At 39.7% G+C, this 13,694-nt stretch overlaps 1 protein-coding gene across 2 annotated transcripts in view; it reads left to right on the forward strand.

Moving 5' to 3' along the window:
- bcam (basal cell adhesion molecule (Lutheran blood group)) overlaps positions 1–13,215 on the forward strand; it is a 54,034-nt gene extending 40,819 nt beyond the window's left edge. Inside the window, exons 10-16 of one of the 2 annotated variants that reach the window (XM_028581103.1) lie at positions 841–982; positions 1,935–2,059; positions 3,262–3,403; positions 4,353–4,376; positions 6,997–7,138; positions 8,179–8,278; positions 11,142–13,215. In XM_028581103.1, coding sequence (XP_028436904.1) covers positions 841–982; positions 1,935–2,059; positions 3,262–3,403; positions 4,353–4,376; positions 6,997–7,138; positions 8,179–8,278; positions 11,142–11,144 — 678 coding nt within the window. In that variant the 3' untranslated portion in view covers positions 11,145–13,215. The remainder of the gene's footprint in view (positions 1–840; positions 983–1,934; positions 2,060–3,261; positions 3,404–4,352; positions 4,377–6,996; positions 7,139–8,178; positions 8,279–11,141) is intronic. The other variant, XM_028581104.1, reaches the window with a different exon arrangement.
- Positions 13,216–13,694: the final 479 nt, after the last annotated feature.

Consider the following 13,694-nt stretch of genomic DNA (forward strand, 5'->3'; position numbering starts at 1 on the left):
GACACTGGTGTTTGTTGTCATTTTGTGAACACAAATCCATACGTACATTGTATGAAATACTAATCGTATATAATTCATTCTACATCTCAAGAATTATGTAGTTAGTATGAATTAAATTGGAATTACACCTGTGTAGGAAACAGGCAAGTTCAGTATATATTATGTATGATTTACAGTAGCAGGATGACTTTGTCTCATGCGACAGACTGAGTTCATATGTAAACCTGCTAGAAGGGCAACAACTGATTATTGTTATAGTTAATTCAAACAATTAGGAGTTTGTGTACTCTGTGTGCAGCACGCTAAAGACAATAGCAACAAAAAATCACTCCTTCTGGTTTTCTATGGGAAAAAACATATGTATTTTCCACAGTAAACATACCAAAGAAAAGATGATTTGTTAAACTGTTCAACCACAAGCCAGTGTTGTAGCAGTGGTGTTTCTGGTGTTTTGGTATTCATCTCCTCTCCTCCACTTGTTATGTGCAGAATGTTCCTCCTGTGTCACGCCTGTTGTTGTAGCCTGTGTATCTATTGTTGTGTCTCCTGGGTGTAATAGAAACTCACCGACTGCTGCTTTTCTGGCTAGAGAACGTGTTTGTTCTTAGTAAGAAGGATACCTATGAGAAGAAGTTGAGAGGAATTAAAAGAGACAGGTTCATCATGGAGGACAGACTTTGATCTGTTATCACTGTGCTTTGGAACATTGTGTGTGAAGGTTTTTCTGCTTTCCCATCATAGCAGCGCACTTTCAAACTAGATATTCACAAAGCTGTTTATATTCACATGCAGAGAATACAACGAATGAATTGAAGGCTCTTTTTTTGTGTGCTACTCCAGGGCTCTGAGGTGCTCTCACAGGACGGCACACTGTCAATACAAGATGTTTCCTATGATAAAGCTGGAGAGTACATGTGTGTTGGAGCTGTGCCATCTGTGCCAGGACTAACAGCCCAGGCCAGTGTGAACCTCACTGTCAAAGGTAACACACTCGTATAAACATACACACATACACTCATGCACAGCCTACCTCAGGTAAACCCCAAATACTGTGTTTATCCCAGATTGAATTTAAGATTTCAATCACATCCGCATCTGTATTGCTATTTTTTCATGCACACAGTCACGCATACAGTACAAATACAGCTTTGTGTTTCCACTGCTACATTTACATAGCAACTATACACACACGCACGCACGCACACACACACACACACACACACACACACACACACACACACACACACACACACACACACACACACACACACAGGATAACGATAATAGTCGGTGTTAAGGTGTGCCTGGTATTGTTTCAGTCAGAGGAAGGATGTTCATGGCTGCAACTGAGAGAAGGTGTGGCTTCCTACTTTGTTGATAATTTAGTTTCAGTATCCATTAGTGCACTGTTTAACATCATCAGTGGAAACAACTCATATTTTGTCATAACCTTTGCATAAACATTTATTTCAATCAGATCTCACTCTCAGACCACTTCAGAACTTATAAACATGAGGTATTTTTACTTCAAATGATGAGTTGCAGTTTGAAGAAAACAGCCCTGGCGGAAACTGTGTGTCTTTTAAACATGTTTCTTCTCATAATAATGAAAACACAATAAACCAAAATAAAGGTTAGTATTGAATTGAGATACCTCTGGCACTCTTGTAATGTAACAAGCTTACTGGTAGCAGCCTTAAACATTTTTCTACTCTGACTCTTAAGTTTAGTGAACTTACTGGTACCCAGTGTGTTTTATATTTATTGTCAAAATGACTTTTGATTCCTGTAGGCCCTCACGCATACACAATTCCTACCTCGCCCCATCTGTGTGTGTGTGTGTGTGTGTGTGTGTGTGTGTGTGTTTGAGCTTTTGCTTTGTTGTTTATACCACAATTTCCCCCTGTTCACTGGCTTTCTCACACTCTTTTCAGGAAAGCCGATGATTGAGACTCCCGCCGTTGGAGAGGTGGGGAAGGAAGGAGACATGGTGACTCTGAAGTGCTCGGCCTATGGCTATCCTGCCCCTCAGTTCACCTGGAAGCCCTCAGGAAAAGAGGTACGGAAGTAAAAACACAGTCAAGACAAGCAACATGGTATTACCTGATCTAGTGTGCAACTACAGCATTCACTCTAGATCAGGGGTGTCAAAAAAATGTAAAGGGCCAATTTCACTAAGGGCCACAGTGGAAAAAGAGAATCACATCAAGGGCCAGACATGTATGGTTTATTGACATGCTTTTATTTCATCGAAAAAGTAAAATATCTTTGACTCAATTATTGCATGTCTCATATAGTCATCTCACTTACAGTTTGGTCCACATAAAGCCCTAAAAAAGTGAGCAAAAATGTTCCAAAGCCATCCTAGAATTTAGCAAATCAAGCAAAACAATGATTACATTTTCTAAGTAGGCTACCACACAACTGACTCACAACAACCTGTTTCACAGCCTAAATATGCAAACTCTCTGATTCTGTGGGAATTTCTGTGGGAGTCTCAAAGTCAGCAAATTTGCAAGTTTCCCATGTTTTTGGTTTTGTGCACAACTAGGTGGGCCAAAATATATTGTGAACCTAGATTGATATGCGGGCCGGATCAGAATTAGCGAGCGGCCGGATTTGGCCCGCGGGCCTTGAGTTTGACCCATGTGCTCTAGATGTAATTGCTACTTCCCTGGAAGGGATTGCAGAAGTAAAACTATAAAAACCAGAGGAAAACCTTGAGCTTTCACTATCAGTGCTTTCATTTGAGTCAATATGTAAAGTTTGAAGCATGGTTTTAAATAACATTTGTTCAAGTTCTTGTTGGTAGGCTGGTTGTTAAACTTGAAAAGCAATAGAAAAAGGAGGGAGAGAAACAGCACGGAGCTACGGAAAGTAATATTTTATTCTAATATTTCATATTGATGTAATAAAGTTGAAAAGAAAATCCCATACGAAGCAGCTTTAAAGAAAACTACAGGGGGAACACAGCTTCATGATTGAAATATTACATAAAATAAAGGGATAAAATGAGATGAACTTTTATGATCTTCTGAAAGATTTGAACATTTTTTAGGAGCAAAAAGTGATTTATGTAAGATCAAAGAAGAGATTGATTTAAGCTTGCACAGCTGACCATTTTCAACAGCAGATGTTGATGTATTAATGAGAATGAAGAAATATGGAATCAGTTCAAAAAATATTAAAAGGAATTTGTGCGACAAATTTAAAATGTATGCAAGAAATGATGTTGTCCTTCTGCCATCTCTCTCCTGCCAGTCAGTGTCAGTGGAAGGGAACAAGGTTGTGAGCACCGTGACCCTACAAGCCACGGCTGCGGTCATGAAGGACGGGGCGACCTGCGAGGTCTCCAACCAGCACGGAACAGATACCAAGACCGTCATGGTATCTCTCAAAAAAGGTCAGTGTCAGGAAATGGCGGCAACGCTGCTGCTACTTTACCTTCCTCCCTCCTTCCCCTTCATGTTTTCTTCACTGCTGGCTTTTGATGTTTTAATTAGATTAGATTCAAAAGATTCAAAAAGGACAGCATTTTCCCATCTCAGTAACATTGCAAAGATTCGACCCATCTTATCGTTTGGTGATGCTGAAACTGTAATCCATACATTTGTGTCTTCCCAACTTGATTACTGCAATGTCCTTTGGTCTTCCAAATTGTGCAACTAGACTCCTTCCACACTGCAGCCTGAATCCTGACAAAAACTAGAAAATATGATGACATAAAACCATTCTGGCCTCTCTTCACTGGCTCTCAGTGCACACTAGAGCTGATTTAAAGGTTCTTCTTTTAACATATAAGGCCCTGCATAGACTCGCACCACCTTATTTATCTGAGTTTATTACACCATATACACCGGCACGCATTCTCCGCTCCCTTGATGCTGGTCTCCTGGTCATTCCCCTATCCAAATCAGCTGGTTGTAGAGCATTCTCCTACCATGCCGCTCATTTTTGGAATGGCCTCCCACTACATGTCAAAGAAGCTCACTCGGTTGACATTTTTAAATCTAGATTGAAAACCCAACTCTATTCATTATATTACAGCCAACCACAACACACCATCCTTTCTGCGTCCTGTACAACCTTTTTCACTTATTTTCCTATGTTGCTGGTTTTGTGTTGTTTATTATTACTGCTTTAATGCTGTTCAATTGTTTTGTTACTGTCTGTTATTTCTGTGTTCCTTTAATTGTAGAGTGCATTGAGACCATGGTGATTTTACACTTTAAATAAAATTTGATGGACTGATTGATATTAATCCTCGGTGAATTAATTCCCACCAAATCAACTCATACAGACAACAACCTGCAAACTAATCCCTTTCTTCCTATTCTTCCACTCTCTTGCAGCAATTGACAACACGGCTGACAGAGGTAGAGCCTTCTCCCTTCTCCTCCTCCTCTTCTCCCTTCTTCTCTCAGGACTCTTTGTTGTACAGACCCTGTAACTTAGAAATCCTTCCTCCTTCCATCTCCTCTTGCCCCGGCCCCTCAATCAATCACACACACACACACACACGCACACACGCATGTACGCACGCACACATGCACACACATATGCAAACACACACACACACACACATACACACACACAATCTTCCTCTGCTGTACTGTAATCTTGTATATTTGCCCTCTTGCTACCGAACACTGTGGATATTGTAAATTGTTATTCTTCTTCTCTTGTCACCTTTGTATGATGTCTGTCCTATATTTTGTGGATGCTACTACAACTTTTTGTGGCCCCTTGGGGACAATAAAGGAATATATTCTATTCTATTCCTTCCTTTCCTCTCTTTGTTTCGTCACTGTGTCTCCTTTTTGGTCACCTCTTCTTTCCGACTGCTTTCTTATTTCTCGCTTTTCCTTTTCGCCGTTTTCACTCGCCGGGTGCTATGTGTGTAGGATTTAGTAACCTTAGCTTTTATGTGCGTATGCTCTTAGTGGTGTGTGTGTGTGTTGTGATTGTTGCTTGCTATGCTATGAGACTGAGAAACTCTCTTTCTCTCAAAGTGCTGCTCTCTGGAAACCCTGTGCTTACATCAGGTCTGTATCGCTAACCCTATTCACATGTGTTTGGCGTTCGTCTAGAACTGTAAGTCACTGTGTGTGTGTATTTATGTCACACAAGTTAATGTATTTGTGTTTACAAGAGCTAATGTGTTTGTGTATCTGTACTTGTATTACTATACTGAAGAGGACAGACTTTAAATTATGACTTAAAAAGGAAGGTACTGTACATTGTGATGACTAACCATCACCACTTGAAGTTTAAAAATTACTTTTCTTTTCGATTAATCAGCTGATTATTTTCTCATTTAATCAATGATTCATTTGGTCTCTTAAATGTCAGAAAACAGTGAAAAAGACAAATTGACAATTTGGGGGTTTTGGACAAAACAAGACATGTGAGGAAGTCACATGTCTTGTTTTGTCCAAAACCCCCAAATTGTCAATTTATTATAATTGCTTTTGTTGGAAAGGTTTCCTGATATAAGAACATAGATGGACAATACGAAGGCAAAGAAGCTTTCCTCCACCTTGGACACAGCAGAACGCAGCCACTCAACACAGTCAAAAAAGAGAGAGAAGTTATATTCAAATTTGCATCCGTTTTTCAAGTTTGTTTGCAGCTAATTTAACTCATGTTGAGCTACAATTTTAAAGGAATATTCATATAATCATATAATTACCTGGACTATTGTCTTCACCTTGAAGTTGCCAGGCAACCAGTGGAAATTGCAGGAAGTCCCTCCTCCCCATCAAGAAATAGTCCACCATATAGCCCCCAGTAAAACCATTCAACAAAATAGATATAACGTGTGAATTAGTGAGCTATAGTTAGAGGTGTTGCTAGGCAGATTCCTTTTAACCTTTCGGCAGAGCCAGGCTAGCTGTTTCCCCGTTTCCAGTCTTTATGCTAAGCTAAGCTAACCTAACCTTTAACGCAGGGGTCACCAACACGGTGCCAGTGGGCACCAGGTAGCCCCCAAGGACCACATGAGTAGCCCTCAGGCCTGTTCTAAAAATGAAAATTTAATATTGATATTATCTGTTTCCCACCTTGTTAGCTCATTGTTGATAATTATTGTGAGAAATCATTAACACTATCAGTGTCTTCACATAGATGAGTATCATTAATCATTAATAATCATATATAACTAAAGGCAAACTGAGCACATTTGTTATTTCAGAAGAGTGTATCAAACTGGTAGCCCTTTGTATGACTCAATACCATGAAGTAGCTCTCAGTTTCAAAAAGGTTGGTGACCCCTGCTTAACGTAACAGATGAAACTGTATCGATCTTCTCAGGCAAGAAAGCGAACAAGCGTATTTCCCAAAATGTCGATCTATTCCTTTAAGGGACACCAGCCAGCCAATTAGAAATAAGTATTCTCAATGACCATTATATAAAGTGGTGTCGATACTGGCCTTTATATATAATATTATAATTTATGTCGAACAACATCAAATCGGATAAAATCATTGTAGTCTCATGTCCTCACAAGTATAGTAATACAAGTGTAGATGGATAGGTGAGTATGTTCCGTGTTGTTTTCTGGCTCTGGTCAGCTATCTAGTATTATCTGTGAGTATACAGCCCCCGTTTTTGGGTCCCATCACTTTTCAGTCATTGCATTCAAAAGTTAGACTAACCCCACTCCCCCCTCCTTCTCCTCTCCACCCGCCCATCCATCCATTGTCCTTCCCTACCCATCCCATCACTTCTTCTCTCCCTCCTGTGGTACCCCAAATTAACTTAATTTCCTCCCGTTGCCTCCCTCCACACCCCTCATGTTTCCCCTCTCACTACCACTGCCCCTTCATAATCAAAAACTCCCCCATCTTCCTCCCACCTCCTCCACTGTGATTAATCCTTCACTCCCCTCCTCCCCCCCCATGTCTTCCTCCCACCTCTATCCTCCCTCCACCATCCCACCAACTCTCCACCCCTCCATCCCTCCCTCCATGTGTCCCTCCATCGCGGCGCTGTAGCTGACAAGCAACAGGGAGGCTCCAGCGGGGTGGTTATAGCCGTGGTGGTGTGCGTTCTGCTGCTCCTGCTGATGGTGGCTCTCATCTACTTCCTGAACAAGAAGAGCAAGCTGCCCTGCAGCAAGAAGGACAAGAAGGAAGTGTGAGTAGAGAAGAGGGGAGAAGGGAGCGAGGGAAGGAACAGAAGGGATTAATGTAGGTTGTGATTCTCAATAACCACAAAAGCTACTACTACACTGTGGTGCTTTTGTAAGGATGTTCTTTGTGGAAAAAAAATTTGAATTTCTGTTGAAACACCTTCAACAGAAACAAACGTGACATTTAGTGGCACAAAAGAGTCAGAATGTGGTTTCCTTTGAACATTCAAGTGCTCAGTTGGTCACTGTTTACCTACAAAGAAAAAAGCGATGATATAAGAAGTGTGGCATGTTCCAGCGTGTGTACGATTTCTTTACAAAATAAATCAAGTCAATACATAGAGAAAAATGTTGCACATAAAATAGAAGCATCAATAATTCTATGAATAAATAGATAAATAAATCCAAGAAAAATAAGTTAGAGATGTGTGCGATTTACAAGGAATTACGAGACTCTTGGATGAGAAAAAATGCCACATTTCTACAGAAGAGTAGAATAAAATGATGTGCAACATAGCTGCCAATAGTCTTGATTGCTCCATTCCTTTACATTATGCAGAGCAACATGTTGGGGTTCCCCATTTTTCAAAGAAAAGGCCATATTTTGGTGCAACAAAGAAACAACCTCAGACTCAAAATTTTTGTGAATTTTATCCATTTATGATAACACACTTAAAATATGACTTTTTCATTTTATTGTTGTTTTTTTTGCCTGATTTGAGTGTTTTCACTCTGACAGTGTTTGAAGTTTGTTATATTTCAGTCAGGATAGCTTAATTAGCAGGAAGAGCAGTTTTATTGTATCGTAGATTTGTTACAGTATACCCCTTCATTGCTGAGAACTGTAAACAAAATGTTAAAAGTAAATGGCCTTTAAAGCAGTCCAGTATTGTTCTTTGTGTCAAACACATTGTGTAGAAGTCAAAACAGACATCAACATGCTCTAGTCAAGTCCAGACCCATTAGTTATACAAAACAAATACTCAAGGCAATGCAAGTACATCCTTACATTGTTCTTTCTTTTTCTCTCCGGCTCTCTCCACAGGGCCAGTGGTGAGGTGAACAACGACATTGTGGTGGAGATGAAGACAGACAAGGCCAACGAAGAGGCCGGTCTCCTCAACAAGAGACCGTCCACAGAACAGGTCAGGCCGATGGACACGGGCATCAAGGGGTTGACGGTCATGGACCTGGGTTTTGGTCAATAGTGAGCTAGTCTATATCCTCGACGTTCCACTTCCAGGATTGCTCTGGTGCTGCCGGAAATTCTGCCAGATGCACCTCTTGAAATTGTACATCTCTTTTCGGCCGGATGTCCGTTTCCTTCCGCTTTCTTTGTGTTGGCGTAGACTCCAGTTGATTTATGAGGACTATGGCTAACTGCTCCTCAGATCTCTGCAGGGTAAATCCAGGCAGCTAGCTAGACTATCTGTCCAATCTGAGTTTTCTGTTGCACGACTAAATCAACTTTTGAACGTACACGTTTCACCAAAACAAGTTCCTTCCCGAGGCTATTTTGCAGCTGCACTGTGGTTCCTTCCGGCGCTAAGTGCCGCCCATGACGATTGTGATTGGTTTAAAGAAATGCCAATAAACCAGAGCACTCCCATCCCGGAATGCTGTGTGGACTAGGGTTTAATCCCGGGAAACGGGATTCCCAGGAAATCTGATAAAAATCGTTTCCCGGGAAAGGTTATGACGGGAAACGGGAAATAAAATAAAATAAAAAAAGGCAAGGAGTGCGTGTCTATTGTTCTCATACGGTAACGTTGATGCAGGCGACGGTAGCTACGGTAATACAGGCTCCCTAAATCATTACACAGACTCAATACATTCATTCAATGAAGAAGAAGAAGAAGAAGAAGAAGTTCATTTTGCAGCGAGCGATTCCCGTTTACAGCCGCTTACACATCCTCAACAGCCACAGAATGGATTTCGATAACGTAATGGTTTAGGAATCATTCAAGGGTTAACTTAAGCATATTTTGTTTGTTTTTATAATAGATTTCTATAAAACATTGATTATATAAGGGTTGCCTAGATTTTCAGAAGACAAGTCCCAGACATTCCACCTGGCATTTCATAATTAGCGCTGCCGCTGCAGCAGATGTCACGCTGCAGCACGCACGCAGCTCAGTTGATCACAATTGAATTGATCATTGCAAACTGTGTTGATGATGGACATAAACTGTGTTCTTTAGTCCTAAAAATTATACAAATAATATAAAAAATGTCAGTTTGGGATTTGGGAACGCATATTTGAATGATATCGATACATTACTTGGGCTAAAAACAAACCAAAAAAAAAACAGCCATTTCCCGGGATTCCCGGAATATGGGCTGTCTATTTCCCGGGAAATGATTCTTCTCATTTTTGGGAAAAATATTAAACCCTAGTGTGGACTAGCCAGACCTTCCTCCGCAGCACTGTGGTGGAAGGTCTGGCAATGCGACACTAATAGTGAGTTTACTTGCTTCTGCATTCATGAATGTGACTCATGATGCTATAGACTAATGCTATGCAGTCAAGGACTCTATAGCTAGTAAGGACAGTGCAGTGGATGAAAACAAAGCCATTTCTGATCTGAAAGGACTTCTCACATTAAAGTAGATTCCATTTAGTCACATTTCTTCATTTTTAGATGCAGATTCTTATCACAGAAGACCAAAATAAACTCTCTAAAGCCTTTGGTCATGTTTGGTGGAACAACTTCAACTTGGCTGGTATATGTAGTTACATAAAGTACATTTTGATTATTTGGATGTGTAGCAGCAAGCAATAGTAACTTAAAAGCAGTATAATAATCAGAAATCCTCTTTGGATTTATTGCAATGGTAATGTAGACATAAACATGCCTACAGAGATCCTGCATAGTAAATGCGATCAGCTACACATAAGCACAAACTTTACAGTCTGCAGCAATATCTTCAGACACATCTGTCATGCTGATTGAGAGTCTAAAGGCAGTTTTAGTTCAAAGAAAGCAGGTTTGAAAAAGCTGTCCCTGCAGATCAAACGATGGAGTGTGACAGCTGCACCAGAGTCATGTGAAAATGTCATCACAAATGTGAAACATTTCATCATGAAATTTATAGTAGTGGCATATTTGACGGGAATGTAAAAGCCAGTTTAAGCAAGTCTTGTTTTATGTGATTTCTGGACCGACTGACTGCAAGACTGTGACATTTCAGAACTGCAGGAAGACTGCAGACACATTTACTTTGCCTTTGAAATGCATACAGTATAATGAGGAAGTAAAAGTCAGTCTCTGCATATGCTATCAAGTGACGTTTCTTCCCTAAGATGTCATTAAAAAAATGATCACCCTCTAAGCTGTCTTCTAAAAGGTGGCGCGGCAGCCCCAGCCACAGACTTATTTAATTTTATTATGAAATTCAATCTTGACTTTACAACAGATTTATTCAGGAAAATGTCTTACTATACCAAATACACAAATAGCTTATAATGCCAGCTGCAGAACACATGACATTGCCCCCAAAATACCTTCAGAAGTTTCATATGGAATAAAATGTATCAAAGTGTTTTATAAGCATTCAGTTATTTACTAATTTAAATTTCACATATTGACCAATAACCTGAATACCCATTGTACTGCACGTTGATGAGGAAAACACATAAAATATGAACAGCAAAAATGAAACCCTGACCACTTCATACAGTGTTATATAGCATGTGAATATGAATTACTTTAATGTAATGCTACTGTACTCTAAATGCAAAAAGTGTCCGACTAATTAGTGCCTGATAAATTGTTGAACTGGCTGTAAATGAATATGTAGAGGGAATATTTATTTATGAACTTAAAAAATGGTATCCATTCAGTTTGCTTTGTGTATGTTTAAACAACAAATACCTTTTTTTTATTTACATGGCCGTTGTTTGGAAACTCAGTATTATAGTATGTCTTATATGTTCTATAAGCACATATCCATCTATAAAGATGCACGTTCGTCATATTGTTCTTTGTGTGTTTTTCTCTCTGACAGTGATGAAAGACGACAGTAAAAGTAACCGACAGAGGGATGAAGGGAAGGAGGAGAACAGTTATGAAGACAACAGGGCTCATTTTTATTCACTACACAAGACTATGGGGGACAACAAGAGGTGGAACATGGACATTTGTTTGTTTTGGCAACCTCGGGAGACACACCATGTTTGGCATTGGTTATGCTTATTTTATAACCTGGAGTAGACCTTTTTAGATGGAGTTTCTCCTTTTAATTCTTTTGATTTTAGAGACTCCATCCATATATGCTACCACAGGTGTAAAACCATACATGTGCAAAATCACAATGTGACATCACTGGATCGGATTATTATTACCATTGCTTCTTTTGATTCTTCCTCACCAGTCCCATCTTTGGTCGACTCCTCTGCAGAATAGAGCTGCACAGCAAAGCGTGGCTGACACAATCCAAACACAGTAGCAGAATCTTTCTTATCTACTCCAAATGAAACACTGTTCTTCAGGAGTGTGTGTCTGCATGCAAGTGTATAACAATGAACGTCTATTCTGCCTTGGAGTCTGCACTTAAATCTGCTCTCTGCTGGGTATGTTGGGGAAGATTATCACACAGTGCCATTCTCTTTTTTTTTTATTCACCTCAACAAGTGATGATTTACGCTCACAACATTTAATCCCTCTACACACTGTTTGGCACACACGGCTGTAATATTTCCGCTCAAAGAAACTCTGTGTTTGCTTTAGTGCTGTTTGCTTAATTGCATATTTGCCACCTGTGAATGTTTTTGTTGTTGTTGTTTTTCTAATTAGCTTTCTGAAGAAGCAGCCCAAGCATTTAATAATGCCAATCCTTTCTCTTAATTTGCTTGCCTTTTTAAATCCAGCTAAAAAGCCACCAAACAGGCAAGCTATTAGGTTGTACAAATTAGTTTTTGCCATTTCCAGCATACTTGTATATTATGTTAGTACATCAATTGTTCACTTTCCTCTCCTGTTTTCTCTGTAAATTCAGATTCTACAATTACCCTGTCTATCAAGCAGGAGGTGTACTGTGCATTAGATGGAGTTTAAAGTCTTTGTGGGTACTAAGCTGCTGGCCTGGGACCGTAATTGCTCTCATTTCTCACTGAGTCTTTCGCGGCCTTTCAGTCCTCTACTCTGAGATGAAACCATTCTCACAAGCGCAGCATGCTACGGTTCTGCTCAGAAAGCCCTATTATCATCAGCTTTCACTGTAAAAGTGGTGGTGAAATGGTCATCGGTCACCAATCTAAAACTGTGGCCTGCTGTGTTGGCGTTTTTCCTGTGACAACAAAATGGGACTTACATGGTCTGCGGCGTAGTAGTCACAGATTCACCTTTTAGGAGAAATCACTGGCACAGGTTCACTCTAGTTTGATACAAGCAGGGAAGGGAAGGAGGGAAGGTGTGGGAGGGATCAGGGCTTGTTGCTGGACTATTTGATGTACCTTTTTATTTTTACCAAATGGAATAGTTTTTGAGTGTCACAGCAGGAGTATTTTTCTGTTTCTCCCCTACACTGTCGGCAGGCCAGAGAGCTTTGATAGCGGGTTGACGTGCCCTTTTACTTTGTTGTACACTGGAACCAATGGCCTTGATTTAAAAAAAAGAATGTCACCTCAAACCACTATCTCCGCCCACAAGGCTCATTTTATTTTGTAATGTCAGTCTACTGATCTTGCCATATTGACTGTTAGCAAACCTGTGATGGCAGGCGAAGATAGATAAGTGAACTTGGGACATTGTGTTTCGGTTTTTAATGTTTTATATAAAATATTGTGGTATAAAAGTGTTTTTTCTAGAAAGGGGGATTCTTAATTTTGGAACTACTGAGTTTTCATTTTCCCATGCTTTTTCACTCGCTCTGAGAGAAGAGTGATTTTTATTTTTTTATTTAGGATTCTTTTTTATGAGATATTCTCAGTGCTTTATTTCTCTCTCTCTCTCTGTACTGTATACTGTATATTTTGTGGTACGCTGTTGTGACCTCTGTGGTGTGTTGATGTATCTTTTTATTTTGTTCCAGCTGTGTAGAATTTATAATGAAACAAAACTTAAGAAAACCAATCACAACACTATATTCTTTGTGTTTTTATTCCCATATGTGCAACAGGCAATTTGCAAAAGCTGTTTTGTGATTTCTTTAGCGATATCACTGTTATTTCCTTCATCGTTATCACTAATGGGACTAAATTTGTTTTGAAATTCACTGTGTATGCTTTTTTAGATAAACAAAGTTGTATGGGAGCGAGAAAGTGTGTATGGCCACATGATAAGGCAAATGAAACCCTCACACACCATTGAACATAATCTCTAAAATCTTGACACCAGACCAAAAAGCAAATCAGAAATCAAATAGCTTGTGATGTAATTCATCTGCGTATTTTTTTTTTTTTTTACATTTCCTAAAAGATGACATCTAAATTGATTCCTAGCTTGCACCAAAGTTTAATCTCTTTGATATAAGCAACATTATGTAAATTTCCCCCACGCTGATTGATCCCATGATTTGTTATGACAGAACAGAAAGATTGAGGAAGCTCAACAGTATTCT

Source organism: Perca flavescens, chromosome 6, assembly GCF_004354835.1.
Source record: "Perca flavescens isolate YP-PL-M2 chromosome 6, PFLA_1.0, whole genome shotgun sequence".
Lineage (NCBI taxonomy): Eukaryota > Metazoa > Chordata > Actinopteri > Perciformes > Percidae > Perca > Perca flavescens.